This window comes from Pseudophryne corroboree, chromosome 10 (genome assembly GCF_028390025.1).
Source record: "Pseudophryne corroboree isolate aPseCor3 chromosome 10, aPseCor3.hap2, whole genome shotgun sequence".
Lineage (NCBI taxonomy): Eukaryota > Metazoa > Chordata > Amphibia > Anura > Myobatrachidae > Pseudophryne > Pseudophryne corroboree.
In genome coordinates, this window is record NC_086453.1 from 190665019 (window position 1) to 190681187 (window position 16169).

At 41.6% G+C, this 16169-nt stretch overlaps 1 protein-coding gene across 2 annotated transcripts in view; it reads left to right on the forward strand.

The window, feature by feature from the left end:
* Positions 1-16169, forward strand: part of SLC35E2B (solute carrier family 35 member E2B) — a 260653-nt gene that overhangs the window by 193368 nt on the left and 51116 nt on the right. For both annotated transcript variants that reach the window (XM_063942991.1, XM_063942990.1), the window contains exon 5: positions 15777-15897. In XM_063942991.1, the coding sequence (XP_063799061.1) occupies positions 15777-15897 (121 nt within the window). The remainder of the gene's footprint in view (positions 1-15776; positions 15898-16169) is intronic.

The following is a 16169-nucleotide window of genomic DNA, read 5'->3' on the forward strand; positions in this document are numbered from 1 at the left end:
TTGATTGTCAATCAGTGTTGCTTCCTAAGTGGACAGGTTGATTTCACAGAAGTGTGATTGACTTGGAGTTACATTGTGTTGTTTAAGTGTTCCCTTTATTTTTTTAAGCAGTGTATATATGTATATATATAATACAGAGTACATCCACCGGGGTGGAAGACAGATAGCACTCTCCAGTCTTGTTTAATAAATGCCAAAAATTTTTTTTAATATTAATGGTTCCTCATATGTCCATAACAAACAAAAATTGAAAGGGCTCACCAACGTTTCGGTCCCTTGCTAGGACCTTTTTCAAGGTTGTTGCAAATCAGAAAATAATCCAGCGTAGTTACAGCGTCATCAGAGTAATGAACATGGAACCAGGAGCACTGCAATATGCCTCCCAGGTCCCCTATATATGCCCATATGTAAATTGGTAAACTCTAATGTGCCGGGCGTGTCCGGTTATGTCACTTCCGGTCCAGACCGGAAGTGACGTTGCGTCAGCGCTCGTCCACGAATGATACAACAAAGTAGCTTAATAAAGCTTATCCAGTAATGAGAGATGCGGTGGGGTGCCCATAGGTTTTAATAGTGTGGCGGGTATTAGTGAATTTTGCCAACTACGGCTATTGTGCAAATCCAGAGCCAATACGTCACTTCCGGTGATTCCGGAGGTGACGGTAACCATGGTTACGCCGTTAGGCGTACTCAGAGCGCATTACTCAATCGTGTCAAAGGTAACCATAGCAACATGCATAGCTATAGTGCTTATTCAAAGCCGCTATAGCATATCCGATCATAGGTAACCATGGTAACGCCGCTAAGCGTGTTCCCACCGCATCACATGAGATTATAGTGTCAAAGGTAACTAAGCAACGGCATATCACCACTCACTGACTCACGGTGATGCCGGAAGTAACAATGACCTATATGACGTTGCTATACAATCTAACAACAGAATAAGTAACAATATGCTGGTCACATATATACCAGCTTATTGAAGGGGCATAAACCATTTGACACAGCCATAGATATGTACAAGTTCGGACGCAAGTTGAGGTTGCGCGAACACTTTGGGGACTCTGGTGATAACAACAGATCACCTTTCCGCCCACCCTCCACATATGACCCTCCTTCTTCCAATCCAAGTATTAAAACTTATATCCGCCTTGTAGAACAGGATCTTCACACCAGTACACCCACTAAGACCTTTGACAACTTATCTAGACAGGAAAGGCAGGCACTTGAGTTATTAAGAAAAGACACCTCACTAGTTATCAGACCCGCAGACAAAGGGGGAGCCATTGTTGTACAAGATTGGGTTGACTACAACAATGAGATCTGTAGACAACTATCTGACACAACCACTTATGCACACTGTGACACAAACCCGATACCAAATTTCAAACGCAACGTAGACTCCATACTACAACAAAGCCTTGAAGCCAAGTGGATTGACAAGCAGACCTTTGACTACCTGACGGTCGCTCACCCCGTATGTCCTATAATTTATACTCTACCTAAAGTCCATAAAGCACTCTCAAACCCACCGGGTAGGCCGATCATATCGGCACGCCACTCATTGTTGCAACCACTGGCAATATATGTGGACTCTTTTTTGCAACAAATAGTGCAACAGAATGATAGCTATATACGGGACTCCATGGACTTTCTCAATAAACTCTCCCGTACGCCACGAATCACTGGGGACATCCGGCTCGCTACTATGGACGTATGTTCTCTCTATACAATTATTCCACACGAAGACGGTCTACAAGCCTTGAAGAATGCTCTTACAGCGGATCCCCCAGCGAACACACCAATTGACTTTATCATCCGACTGGCTGATGCAGTCCTGAAGCTTAACCACTTCTCCTATCTAGACAAGTACTATGTACAGCGCTCAGGGACCGCTATGGGTTCGAACGTGGCACCAGCGTACGCCAATATTTTTATGGCGGCGTACGAGAATAGATACATCTTGCCAGCATTTGGAGAACATATCCTGATGTTTAAACGCTTTATCGACGACATTTTCATCATGTGGACAGGTACCACAGACGGTTTTCACCAGATGGTAAAGACACTAAATGGACTAGAGCACCCGGTAAGGTTTACCTCACAGATTGACGACCATCAGATCAACTTTTTGGATATCACAGTGACTATCAAAGAGGGAGTAATCAGTACCTCGCTTTACCGAAAACCTACCGATAGGAATACTCTTCTGTTGTCCACTAGCCAACATCCACCAGCACTCAAAGCACATCTACCCATCTCACAATTCCTGAGGGTCATGAGGAATAACACTGATGCCACCCAGATGGAACTACAGCTGCAGGAAATGTCGAAGAGATTTCAAGAACGCGGCTACACCAGTGGATGCATACGACGCTGCCTGAAGAAAGCACGTACAAGATTCCGAACCCCGGAGACACTAAGAAGTACTGAGCAGAAACCGGACCGAATGGTGTTTACAACAACCTTTGATGTGCATTCAAATAAGATCAGTAGTGCCCTGCGGAAAAGATGGCCAATTATCTCTTCCGATACCCAACTCAAGCTGAAACACACTAAACCACCCATGATGGCATACAGAAAAGCGCCTAACCTCAAACAATTGCTATTAAGACCCACAGGATGCCCAACTGCACCGATGAGGACGACTTGGCTACAGGAGCAGAAGCCAGGTTGCTTCAAATGCAGCGGTTGTACTACTTGTAGGAGTATGATTACTGGCTCCACGTTCCCCCACCCACACACGGGACGTCTCATCAAGATTAAGTTTAAACTTCACTGTCTCATGGACCACGTCATATATATATATATACTTACCTGTCCTTGTGGACTCTATTATGTCGGTATGACTGCCAGGCGTTTTCGTGACAGGATGGCGAACCATAGGACGACCATTCATCAGGCGATTACCTCCAAAACAACAGACCAACCAGTACCAAGACATTTCTTGTTACACCAACACCAAGTATCTAATCTTCGGTGCAAAATAATTGATTGGGTTCCCCCTTTTGCACGGGGGGGTGACCGTGGTTTGGCACTTAGAAAGAAAGAGAGCTACTGGATCCACCGCCTGGACACTATCTCCCCACGAGGGATGAATGAAAACAACCCCCTATCCATATTCCTCAAGTAGTGTAAGAGTCCTATGTCTTGACTGGTTAGTATGTAGTACATACCGCCATTCAGGAGGACAAACTGACATGACCCTATCCACTGGGGACTATCCTCATAAGTGGTTCTATACGGTTAACCCCTTTTGAACGGTATTATGACTTGTATCACCTAATGAATGTGTGGTAGTGACATCATTAATAGGTGTCAGCTACCAAGATGGGACACACTGCTATCATTGCGTCGACATCCCGCCGGAAGACGGTGTGACTCTGCAGGAATTTGTTTTTCTCCAATCAACATGATTGTAAAAATACTATGTGTATTATTATATTCTATACTTAGTCTGTTTAGTTATTAACCTAACCGGTTTGCACTTGTACATAGTTTGTATTTATTAGAATTATAATCTTGTTGTGGGATTGCCGTTAGCAACTACCAGGTCTCCGATATGCCCCTTCAATAAGCTGGTATATATGTGACCAGCATATTGTTACTTATTCTGTTGTTAGATTGTATAGCAACGTCATATAGGTCATTGTTACTTCCGGCATCACCGTGAGTCAGTGAGTGGTGATATGCCGTTGCTTAGTTACCTCTGACACTATAATCTCATGTGATGCGGTGGGAACACGCTTAGCGGCGTTACCATGGTTACCTATGATCGGATATGCTATAGCGGCTTTGAATAAGCACTATAGCTATGCATGTTGCTATGGTTACCTTTGACACGATTGAGTAATGCGCTCTGAGTACGCCTAACGGCGTAACCATGGTTACCGTCGCCTCCGGAATCACCGGAAGTGACGTATTGGCTCTGGATTTGCACAATAGCCGTAGTTGGCAAAATTCACTAATACCCGCCACACTATTAAAACCTATGGGCACCCCACCGCATCTCTCATTACTGGATAAGCTTTATTAAGCTACTTTGTTGTATCATTCGTGGACGAGCGCTGACGCAACGTCACTTCCGGTCTGGACCGGAAGTGACATAACCGGACGCGCCCGGCACATTAGAGTTTACCAATTTACATATGGGCATATATAGGGGACCTGGGAGGCATATTGCAGTGCTCCTGGTTCCATGTTCATTACTCTGATGACGCTGTAACTACGCTGGATTATTTTCTGATTTGCAACTACCTTGAAAAAGGTCCTAGCAAGGGACCGAAACGTTGGTGAGCCCTTTCAATTTTTGTTTGTTATGGACATATGAGGAACCATTAATATTAAAAAAATTTTTGGGCATTTATTAAACAAGACTGGAGAGTGCTATCTGTCTTCCACCCCGGTGGATGTACTCTGTATTGTACTATGAGTCTGACCCTATACTGGGCCAGGCTTTGATTGGCACCCCAGCAGCTACCTGGGTTGGGTGAGAGTGCGGGACTTCCCTGGTTTATGTATATGTATGTATATATATATATATATATATATATATATATACAGGTTCAGTATCCCGTATCCAAAATGCTTGGGACCAGAGGTATTTTGGATATCGGATTTTTCCGTATTTTGGAATAATTGCATACCATTATGAGATATCATGGTGATGGGACCTAAGTCCAAGCACAGAATGCATTTATGTTACATATACACCTTATACACACAGCTGGAAGGTAATTTTAGCCAATATTTTTAATAACTTTGTGCATTAATCAAAGTGTGTACATTCACACAATTCATCTATATTTCATGTACACCTGATACACACAGCCTGAAGGTCATTTAATACAATATGTTTAATAACTTTCTGTATTAAACAAAGTTTGTGTACATTGAGTCATCGGAAAACAAAAGTTTCACTATCTCAGTCTCACTCAAAAATTCCGTATTTCGGAATATTCCGTATTTTCGGAATATTTGGATATGGGATACTCAAAAAAAATAAACACACACACACACACACACACACACACACACACACACACACACACACAATTTGACGGCAGATAAGGACCACTTGGCCCATCTAGTCTGCCCTTGTTTTTTATCCTTTCGGTAATCTCAACCCTTTTTGAACCTTAATTCTTTGTAAGTATATTCATATGCCTTTCCCAAGCATGTTTAAATTGCTCTACAGTCTTAGCCTCTTCCACCTCTGATGGGAGGCTATTCCACTCATACACTACCCTTTTTGTGAAGTAATTTTTCCTTAAATTTCCCCTGAACCTGCCTCCCTCCAGTTTCATTGTATTTCCTCGAGTTCTAATACTTAATACTAATACTTCTACTTAAAGAAAACTGGTCCAAGTACAGATCTACGGCGTACTCCACTGATAACATTTCCCTCCATAGATTGCACTTCATTTACTACAACTGTCTGTTTCCTATCCTGCAACCAGGTTCTTAGCCATTTAACTGTTTTATAATCCACCCCCACGCTTTCAAGTTTATTTAGCAGTCTGCGATGTGGGACAGTGTCAAAAGCCTTACTAAAGTCTAGATATGCTACATCTACAGCTCCCCCTTAATCTATTATTTTCATCACAGAGTCAAAAAAGTAATTGATTTGTTTGGCAAGATCTCCCACCAGTAAATCCATGCTGATTTGCATCCTGTAAGTTGTTTGATTTAAGATATTCCACAACTCTTTCTTTTAATAGTTTTTCCATTAATTTCCCTACTACTGATGTAAGGCTTACTGGTTTGTAGTTACTTGTTCTTCCTTGCTTCCACTTTTGTATAGTGTAACTATATTCGCTCTTTTCCAGTCCTCTGGAATGGCAACTGTATTTAGTTACTGGTTAAATAATTCTGTTAATGGTGCCACCAACACATATTTTAGCTCTTTTAGTATCCTTGGGTGTATCCCATCTGGCCCCATTGATTTATCCACTTTTAGTTTTGAAGGTTCTGTTAGGACCTTCTCTGTAAATGTACTTTCATCTAACTTATTTTTATGAATGTCTTTGCAACTTAACTGTGTCCCCTTCCCATCTCCTTCTGTAGTAAATACTGAGCAACAATAATTATTTAGGTGATCTGCTATTGCCTTGTCTCCCTCCACCAAATTCTCACTCTTAGTCTTAAATTTTATTATTCCTCCATTTGATTTTCTCCTTTCATTTATATACTTAAAAAAGAGTTTGCCCCCTTTATCTACTTACTTTGCCATTTTCTCCTCAGCTTCGGTCTCTGCACGTCTGATCACTTTCTTAGCATTCTTCCGTCTGTCAAGATACACCTCTCTGTCGTTATTATTTTGAGTCTGTTTGTATTTCCTAAATGCCATCTTTTTGCTTTCACCCTAGTTGATAATTCTTTTGTGAACCACACTGATTTCCTTTTCCCAACCCTTTTGATACAAAGGTCTGTTGCCATTATTATTGCACTTTTTCAGTTTATCCCACCTCTCCTGCACTCCTTCCAAGTTCCTCCAGTCCACCAATAAATCACTTAAACATCTCCCCATTTTTGCAAAGTCAGCATTTCTAAAATCTAACACCTTTGTTTTTGTGTGACAGTAGTTGGATCCTGTCTATACTAAACCATACTGCTTGATGATCACTGGATCCCAGGTGCTAACCCACATATATGTCTGATATTCTGTCACCATTTGTAAGAATTAAATCTAATATTGAGTCTTTGAAAGTGGGCTCCCTCACCAATTGCTTGAGAGATGCTCCTTGTAAGGAATTTAGAAATTTGCTACTTGTAGCAGAACTTGCAAAAGACTCCTTCCAATTTACATGAGGTAAATTAAAGACTCCCGTGATTATGATTTCTCCCTTTATAGCCATTTTAGTGATGCCCATCAATAGGTTCCTGTCCAAAACCTGCCCCTGGCCTGGTAGTCTATAGATCACCCCAATGCAAATAATGTCCTTCTCCCCGGTTTCTGTGGTGACCCAAAGGGCCTCGGTTTTGTCTTCAATATTTTGTATTAAAGTAGCAATTATGCTTTTTTTCACATTCATTGCTACCCCTCCTCCTATTGTTTCCATTCTATCCTTCCTAAATAAATTGTATCCTGGGATAGTTATGTCCCAGTCATGATTCTCATTGCACCATAACTCTGTGATTGCCACAATAATCCAGGTTATCCCTTGTAATTATCGCAATTAGCACTGGAATTTTGTCTCCTAAGCTTCTAGCGTTTGCACACATAGCTTTAAGAATTTTGTTTGTGCATCTGTTATTAGTAGACATGTCCAGACAGTACAAAATAAATGACAAGTTTAAATTACCTGTTTGGTGATGTTGCTCAGTGTTTGGAATTTGTTTTTGTTTTTTTACTAATCAGGAATCACACTCTGTCCTTTACACCACGACTACACCTCACTAAATGTAAAGATATAGTACACCTGACCACAATGGCCAAATGATCAAAGGAGGTAAACACCAGACAGCATGCAATAATGAACTATGTTTCACTGAGCAACTTCCCCACACATGCAATGCCAGTTACAAGCAAATCATTACATCAAAAAACATACATGAGTTTGCATAAGAGAGAACTGTAGTGAGCAGAATGGGGATGTCATTAAATACTTTAAAAATACAGATAATATGCATAGGATAATAGGATAAATTACATACTTTTGAGGCATTAAGGCAGTCCATATGTCATAGTTTTGGTGTGTTGATGTTTTCCTTCTGTTTCTCTTTTTTTATATATACATATATACAGTATATATATATATATATATATATATATGTGTGTGTGTATATATATATATATATATATATATATATATATAGACAACAAGCAGGTCCGGCTCTCCCATTATAGAGTCCAATAGCGCTGGGTGCCTCCACAGTAGAAATGTACAGACAACGGCAGGTGCGGCACTCCAAGCGACGGGGAAAAAGGCAACTCTTTAAGTCCTTGTAATAGACAACGTTTCAATGCTGTTTATTAGTGCATTTTCATCAGGTCAAAGAATACAAACAAATGTGCTTACCTATATAGTGCATGCAGACGCCGTCACCACGTTTCCGGAACACAGGCACCCGCCAGGTCCGTCGGCGCACCCACATGACGTCATCAAACAAGGCTGGTAACTATGGTGACAGTAGTACACAAACTAGTATACATAATGTGATAATACAATCATGCAGGCAGGACACAATTATATCAATCTAAGTATGTAGAATCCTAGCTACACATAGCACATAAAGGCTGCCTAGTCTCTAAACAAACCTAGATCATTAGAAACCATAACAAACATTTAAAAGCGTATTACCACTGGAATAACCACATACAGAGGTAAACTTACAAGAATGCATTAAGCCCTAGCTGTTCATTAAGGCCTCTAGGGTAAAGGGTACCCAAACGGTGAATCCACCTAGTTTCAAGTTGAAGTAGTTTAAGACCCCTATCACCCCCCCGAAGAAGAGGGGGGACATGGTCTATCATGCGGTAACGTAATGTCACCAGCGGATGGCGTGCCACAGAAAAATGTCGGGCGACCGGCTGGTCACTTGATCCTTTAGCAATCGCTGCTTTAATGGCCGACCGGTGGGCTGCCATACGTTCCTTGAACATTCTTTCAGTTTTACCTACGCTGTGGACTGGGAGAGATATCTGCTTTAACCAGCATATCTCTGATGTTACGTCGTCTTGTATAGCATGACATTAATTTAGTATGGCTAAGATTTAGCTCCTGATCAGACTGGATGATGTGCCATAATTTCTTGGATATGTGATTAATGCCACTGCTAGTGGGGCTAAATTGACCTACCCATGGGAAGATGCCTTTCTCATCTGATACTTTAGTTTTAGCCTGTAACAATTGTGGACGATCAATAGCTAGAGCTTTAAGTTTTGCTTGATGGAGTAAAGCTGCTGGATAACCTCTAGCTAGAAATTTCTCGATCATACTGTTCATTTGAGTCTCAGCTACCACAGGGTCAGACGTAATACGGCGAACCCTCAGCAGCTGTGAGTAGGGCAAACCACGTTTAAGCGGAGTTGGGTGAAAACTTGAATAGTGTAATAAGTTGTTCCTGTCAGTGGGTTTACTGTAAATGGATGTATGGATACATCCATCAATGATAGAGATTTTAACGTCCAAATAGTCCACTGACTGCATGCTCATATTATATGTGAGTTTGACCGGATGGTTACAGCTATTATGTGTCTCAATGATCTCAACTAAGCGTTCCTGGGTACCCTTCCATAAGATAAGTAAATCATCAATGTAACGACAGTACATGATGATATCTGATGCTACCTCAGGTTTATCAAAAAATATCTCCTGTTCAACCTTGAACATGTAAATGTTCGAATACGATGGGGCCACAGGGGACCCCATCGCACACCCAGTTTGTTGCAGATAGATCTTACCATCGAACAGAAAAAAGTTTTTGGTAAGAATCATGTGCAAAAGATCCAAGCAGAGTTGCAACTCCGGCCCTTTAAATTCAGGGTGACCATCCAAAAACTCTCGTGTCGCATCTATACCCTTATCATGGGGGATTATGGTATATAGACTTTGCACGTCAATGCTACAAAGGGTAACATCATGGTCAAATCGGCTCAACAATTGCAGTTTGCGTAACAGTGTGCTGGTATCTAAAAGATATCGGGGGGGTGACTGAATACACGGCTGAAACAGAGCATCAAGGTATAGAGCTACCGGTTGGAAAAGGGATTTATTGGCAGATATAATGGGCCTCCCAGGGGGTTTAACCAAACTCTTATGTATTTTGGGAGTAGTATAAAGAAGCGGTATAACAGGAAATTTAGGCAGCAATGCTTTACCAAGGGAGCCTGAAATAATCCCAGTTCCAACCGCCTGCTCAAGCTTACTAGACAATTCAGTTAGAAAGGCAGCAGTAGGGTCCACAGACAACAAGCGGTACGTTGCAGAATCACTAAGTTGTGATATTATTTCCGCTCTATAATCTGCTATATCCTGCAAAACTAACGCACCACCTTTATCGGCAGGTCTAAAAATAATATCAGAGCATGCTGCCAAACGTTCTAATGCCAATCTTTCAACTCTGGTAACATTACTCCTATTAACAGGTGCAGAGGAAATAAATTGGTCAGTCTCAAGATCTAGGAGTCGCATAAAAGTTCTTACTGATGCATTGTGCGTCTGTGGTTCAAAGGTAGACTTAGGCATTATTTTTTGAAGCTTAGCAGGTATATCAGAGTCTACCACAGCCAAAGTGCTTTTAGCAAAGTGTTCTTTTAACTTTAGCTGTCGATGTAAGCGATATTTGTCGACTTTCCACTGTAAGGGGTCCTGTCGACAAGAAGGTATAAATGACAAACCTCTGGATAATACTGATTTTTCAACGTCACTAAGCACATAACTTGATAGATTAATGACTAAATTTTCCGGTGCCGTGGGTTCTTCGGAGGTCGCCCCACTCTTCCCCTTCCTTTTCCACTGGTGCCCGCGTCTTGTGTAGCGCCGTTGCCTCTTTCGCCAGGGATCTTGGCCCTGGTAGCTACTCCTAAAGGGTGGTCATTACGGGTTGTCTGTGCTGTTGAATCAGAGTCACTGGTAGTAGAGGTATGCTCATTAGACGACTCAAGGTCCCTGGTACGATGCATTCTACGTCGAAAGAACGGTCGCTTGGAATCACGTTTGGTGGTCCCATCCACCCATTTATACACATTATGCTGCTCGTAGTCAGTGTCAACCTTTTGTCGCTTGGCTGCCTTAAATTTAATAAGTTCACGCTTGTGGAGCTGTAATTGGTCATTAAGTTTAGAATACCAATCAACTGTAGTATCAGCCTCAAAATTTGCTTTGTGCTTAAGCTCAAATTCAGCCGCCTTGGTTTTAAATGCATTCATTTCTTTTGTAGATTGCTCAATAATGAGCAGCATGAGATCCATCGAGCAACGGTTCAATATGCCCACCCACTTGCGGCAGAAGTTAGGGTCATTACGGCCTATAGTAGGGGAGTTGCGTACCCTTAACCCACGGGGAATTTTTTTGGCTCTGTAATAATCGGATAAGGACAGGCAATGATAGAAATAGTCAATTTCTTTGCGTTTAATTCTCAATAGATCATGATAGAGGTCTTCCAGTGAAAGTGACTCTTGCTGGTCACTTAATAGTGCTGAGTAAAGAATGGCATCTGCTTCTGCTTCTGTGTAGCCATGTAATTCACCAATAGAGTAGTGAGACAAAGACATACCCTGTATGTTATTATGTAAAGCCTCTTCAGCCATATTGCACACAAAGGGGGGCACACAGATACTCCGCAGGCTGTGGGACTAGAGCGACCTAGCTAGTCTGCTCACATATGCATTGTCACCACGCCATGCAGCAATGGATGATAGCGTAGGGGTGCTACCACAGTGCAAAAAAAGCTATAAAGTGGCTAAAGTGCAACCTAAAAACATGAAAAAATGAGCTCAAAAACTCAGTCCATATATCATACTAAAGTGCAATCCACATCTCATAGAAGGTGCAATCCATATACCATCATAAAGTGCAGCAGTGCGTGCAGCAGACACTGATAAATTCTTCAGAATCATTCATAGATAGGGAGCCCTGACAGAGTGTGCCCACATAGGGGTACTCACATACAGACAACAAGCAGGTCCGGCTCTCCCATTATAGAGTCCAATAGCGCTGGGTGCCTCCACAGTAGAAATGTACAGACAACGGCAGGTGCGGCACTCCAAGCGACGGGGAAAAAAGCAACTCTTTAAGTCCTTGTAATAGACAACGTTTCAATGCTGTTTATTAGTGCATTTTCATCAGGTCAAAGAATACAAACGTGCTTACCTATATAGTGCATGCAGACGCCGTCACCACGCTTCCGGAACACAGGCACCCGCCAGGTCCGTCGGCGCACCCACATGACGTCATCAAACAAGGCTGGTAACTATGGTGACAGTAGTACACAAACTAGTATACATAATGTGATAATACAATCATGCAGGCAGGACACAATTATATCAATCTAAGTATGTAGAATCCTAGCTACACATAGCACATAAAGGCTGCCTAGTCTCTAAACAAACCTAGATCATTAGAAACCATAACAAACATTTAAAAGCGTATTACCACTGGAATAACCACATACAGAGGTAAACTTACAAGAATGCATTAAGCCCTAGCTGTTCATTAAGGCCTCTAGGGTAAAGGGTACCCAAACGGTGAATCCACCTAGTTTCAAGTTGAAGTAGTTTAAGACCCCTATCACCCCCCCGAAGAAGAGGGGGGACATGGTCTATCATGCGGTAACGTAATGTCACCAGCGGATGGCGTGCCACAGAAAAATGTCGGGCGACCGGCTGGTCACTTGATCCTTTAGCAATCGCTGCTTTAATGGCCGACCGGTGGGCTGCCATACGTTCCTTGAACATTCTTTCAGTTTTACCTACGTATGACAGCCCACACGGACATAACAACTGATAAACAACAAACTTAGACGAGCACGTCAAGGTATAATTAATTGTCAAAGGTTGACCCGTCAGCGGATGCTGAAAGGTTTTTCCACTAATCAGGAATTGGCATGTGGTGCAAGTGCATCTAATGCACCCTCTTGCGTTAGCCTGTACTAGACGCTGTGGACTGGTAGAGATATCTGCTTTAACCAGCATATCTCTGATGTTACGTCGTCTTGTATAGCATGACATTAATTTAGTATGGCTAAGATTTAGCTCCTGATCAGGCTGGATGATGTGCCATAATTTCTTGGATATGTGATTAATGCCACTGCTAGTGGGGCTAAATTGACCTACCCATGGGAAGATGCCTTTCTCATCTGATACTTTAGTTTTAGCCTGTAACAATTGTGGACGATCAATAGCTAGAGCTTTAAGTTTTGCTTGATGGAGTAAAGCTGCTGGATAACCTCTAGCTAGAAATTTCTCGATCATACTGTTCATTTGAGTCTCAGCTACCACAGGGTCAGACGTAATACGGTGAACCCTCAGCAGCTGTGAGTAGGGCAAACCACGTTTAAGCGGAGTTGGGTGAAAACTTGAATAGTGTAATAAGTTGTTCCTGTCAGTGGGTTTACTGTAAATGGATGTATGGATACATCCATCAATGATAGAGATTTTAACGTCCAAATAGTCCACTGACTGCATGCTCATATTATATGTGAGTTTGACCGGATGGTTACAGCTATTATGTGTCTCAATGATCTCAACTAAGCGTTCCTGGGTACCCTTCCATAAGATAAGTAAATCATCAATGTAACGACAGTACATGATGATATCTGATGCTACCTCAGGTTTATCAAAAAATATCTCCTGTTCAACCTTGAACATGTAAATGTTCGAATACGATGGGGCCACAGGGGACCCCATCGCACACCCAGTTTGTTGCAGATAGATCTTACCATCGAACAGAAAAAAGTTTTTTATATATACATATATACAGTATATATATATATATATATATATATACAGTATATATATATATATATATATATATATCTATATACATATATATATATCATCCATAAAGTATTCACAACGCTTCGCTTTTTACACATTTTGTTATGTTACAGCCTTATTCCAAAATGGAATAAATTAATTTTTCCCTCAAAATTCTACACACAATACCCCGTAATGACAATGTGAAAAGTTTTCTTTTTGTGATCTATTAAAAAGTAAAAAAACTAAGAAATCACATGTACATAAGTATTCACAGAATTGTCCATGAAACTCAAAATTCAGCTCAGGTGCATCTTGTTTCCACTGATCATCCTTGAGATATTCCTATAGCTTACTTGGAGTCCACCTGTGGTAAATTCAGTTGATTGGTCATGATTTGGAAAGGCACACACCTGTCTATATAAGGTCCCACACTTGACAGTGGTATTTATGAGCACGTATGAAGTTAAAGGAATTGTCTGTAGACCCCCGAGACAGGATTGTCTCTGGGCACAAATCTGGGGAAGGGTATATCTGCTGCTTTGAAGGTCCCAATGAGCGCAGTGGCCGCCATCATCATTAACTGGAAGAAGTTCGGAACCACCAGGACTACTCTTAGAGTTGGCCGGCTGTCTAAACTGAGCGATCAGGGGAGAAAGGTCCTAGTCAGAGAGGTGACCAAGAACCTGATGGTCACTCTGTCAGAGCTACAGCATTCCTCTATGGAGAGAGGAGAACCTTCCAGAAGGTTATATATGTGTGTATACTTTGGGTATATTTTGATCCCTGACGACGGGCTTACAATCCGAAACATGTTGGATTTCTAAGCCATTAAAATTGGAGCAGTAAAAAGTCTTGTGAATGCCACCTCTATTGCTATTCATCTACATACGGGCTGCCATACCCCAGGCCGGAATAATTGACCTTTTCAGAGTGCCGGGTATTATACACACACTACACAAACACACTAGTGTTTGAAAGTTTATGAAGCCTTCAGAATTTTCTGTTTCTGCTGAAATTTGTCCTAAAACTACAGTATCTCAGATTTTCAGTCCAAAAAGTAGATAGACAACCAAATCAAACAAATGAGACAGACAAATTAGACATGCTGATTTTTTTTATTGAGGAAAATAATTAAATATCACATATCTGTGAGTGGTAAATGTATGTGAACATTTGCTTTCAGTATACGGTATGACTCCCTTGTACAGCAATAACTTCATGTAAATGTTTACGGTAATTGTTGAGTAGTCCTGAATATCAGCTTGGAGAAATTTTAGACAGCTTTAATTTTACACTGCTATTTAGATTTAAGTTTGAACACACCACACCAAAATCTTAGGCTATGTACTAGGACGATATCGCAGATGCGATGTCAGCGACGGGACCTGGCAGGTCCGACGAAGGATGTTGAAGATATAATGGTTAGCATTACTGCCTCACAACACTGACGTCATGGGTTCGATTCCCATCATGGCCCTAACTGTGTGGAGTTTGTATATTCTCCCCGTACTTGCGTGGGTTTCCTCTGGGTACTCTGGTTTCCTCCCACAATCCAAAAATATACTGGTAGGTTAATTGGATCCCTACAAAATTAACCATAGCATGAATGTGTGTGCGTGTACATGTGGTAGGTAGTATAGATTGTAAGCTCCACTGGGGCAGGGACTTATGTGAAATAGCCAAATATTCTCTGTGAAGCGCTGTGGAATGTGTGTGCTTTATGGTAATAATGGTAATTAAGTGGTGGTAATAATAATAATAAGAAGATGCACGTGAGTGCACGTCAAATACATAGTGCATTACACACTGGAGGATATTGTGAACAATGTCCAAATAAAACATCGTATACGATATCGCCTAGTGTGTACGCACCCTAAATCTCTCTGCATGATAAACACATACATAGGAAAGTAGGTTCACTTAAAGTTGTCTTTCATATGCAATTTGTTTTCATCAGTCCATAAAGCATATATCTAAGCACATTAGAAGTGTGCTCCACTAGCTTTGTATAGGTAAGTAAGCTTTGAATATATAGCTATGTATAAAGGGATTCAGTATGCTTTAACGGCAGACGGGATGCCGGCTGTCCATATCCCGACAGCAGCATCCTGCCCGCGAGAATGCCGGCAGTGGGGTGAGGGCTAAGAGTCCCCTTACAGGCTCGCTGCGCTTGCCGCCCTGCAGGCTCAGGATCTATTCCCACTCTATGGGTGTTATGCTGGGATTCCTGCGTCTGTATCCTAACCACCGGGATCCCGACAGCCGTCAAATTGACTTCATCATGTATAAAGGTTTATCTAGATGTGAGATGAAGACTAAGTACTGCTCATTCTTGCTAATATGTCTCTTTCAGGAATGATGGTGAATCTGTCCCTCCTGCCAGTGATGTGTGGGCTTGCCCTATGCACTGCAACTGAACTCAGTTTTAATATACTTGGCTTTTCTGCAGCGTTATCCACAAACATCATGGACTGGTAAGAAAACTGTACTGGAGTTGGGCTGGGTCCTATAAATGCTATTCTACATTCAGCATTGAGCTTCAAATTCCATCTAAATAATTGTCACTCTCTTGGTATAGTTTACCTTAGAAAGATTACCTACTATATCTAGAGGCTGTAGACTATAAATTGAGGCAGCCCTTAGTGACCGTAATGCAAGAAGCATCTTACTATCCTGTTAAAGCCTAAATCCACTTTCCCCTAAAGTGTAATATAATAATCTGAGATTGTTGGTTGTATTTATACTG